General features: G+C 51.7%; 1 protein-coding gene across 1 annotated transcript; it reads left to right on the forward strand.

The window, feature by feature from the left end:
- Window positions 1-232: 232 nt before the first annotated feature.
- Window positions 233-802, forward strand: Pmar_PMAR025805 (hypothetical protein; the record flags this gene model as incomplete). The annotated part of the gene is made up of 1 exon (XM_002766371.1): window positions 233-802. The coding sequence occupies one exon, from the start codon at window positions 233-235 to the stop codon at window positions 800-802; it is 570 nt and encodes a 189-aa protein (XP_002766417.1).
- Between the last annotated feature and the right edge of the window lie 64 nt (window positions 803-866).

Consider the following 866-nt stretch of genomic DNA (forward strand, 5'->3'; position numbering starts at 1 on the left):
TTGGTAGATTATAGGCCCGGTGACGTGCCGTGGACCATGGCAGCTCGATCGGGCCTGTCTTGTCATCTCTTCTACCAGTAAAATGTTTCCATAGGGGTCCATGAGACTGTGCAGGTAGATGATCCTGCGAATCCTTAATCTTGTTGGTGATCTAGTTTCGCTTGCCTCAATGTCAGCCACAGGCAACCTTGGATCGACCGAGACGTCCTTCTTCCAATCGAATCAACCACGCATGTTTTCCACGCCCATTAACGACGAGGAGGAGGCCCATCAAGTTTTCAAAATCCAGGAATACTTCTACGAACATGACCTCGAGAATCTTCTGACTGAGCTCATGGTTGAGCTCGGCAGTCGAATGCCCGAAGACCCCACCCTCTTCATGTGCACCTACATCCGAGAGTGGTTCAATTGTGTCGGAAGCACCACTATCAAGCGCCACGCTGCTCGAAGAGCTTCCACTGGCAGCCTCTCTTGCACACCAGAGAGGACCAAGGGAGGTCAGAAGGCGTCTAGTCCCAACCTGAGCTCCCTCGCTCACGACTTATCCAATGCCGCTCTCAAGAACATGGTCATGGCTAGAGTCACCATGCAGTTGGAGAAGGAACCTTCATCGATCAACAGCTTCGTCATGGAGTGGATGGAGGAGCATCCTACCAAAGTGCCCAGAAGGCCTAGTTTGGCACAAAGCAATGCGGCCTCTGCTCGTAGCCGAGTCAGCACTGAAGATGGCAACTCCAGCATGAAAGGGTATCTTTTCACAAACCTCCTTTGCGCACAACGAAGGTTTTCCATATTCCACTGAGCTCTGTACCAAGTCTTTGGAAGAGCTCACGTCATGGGAGATGGACCGGTTGAGTCTTTCTGAG

This window comes from Perkinsus marinus, assembly GCF_000006405.1.
Source record: "Perkinsus marinus ATCC 50983 genomic scaffold scf_1104296973012, whole genome shotgun sequence".
NCBI lineage: Eukaryota > Perkinsozoa > Perkinsida > Perkinsidae > Perkinsus > Perkinsus marinus.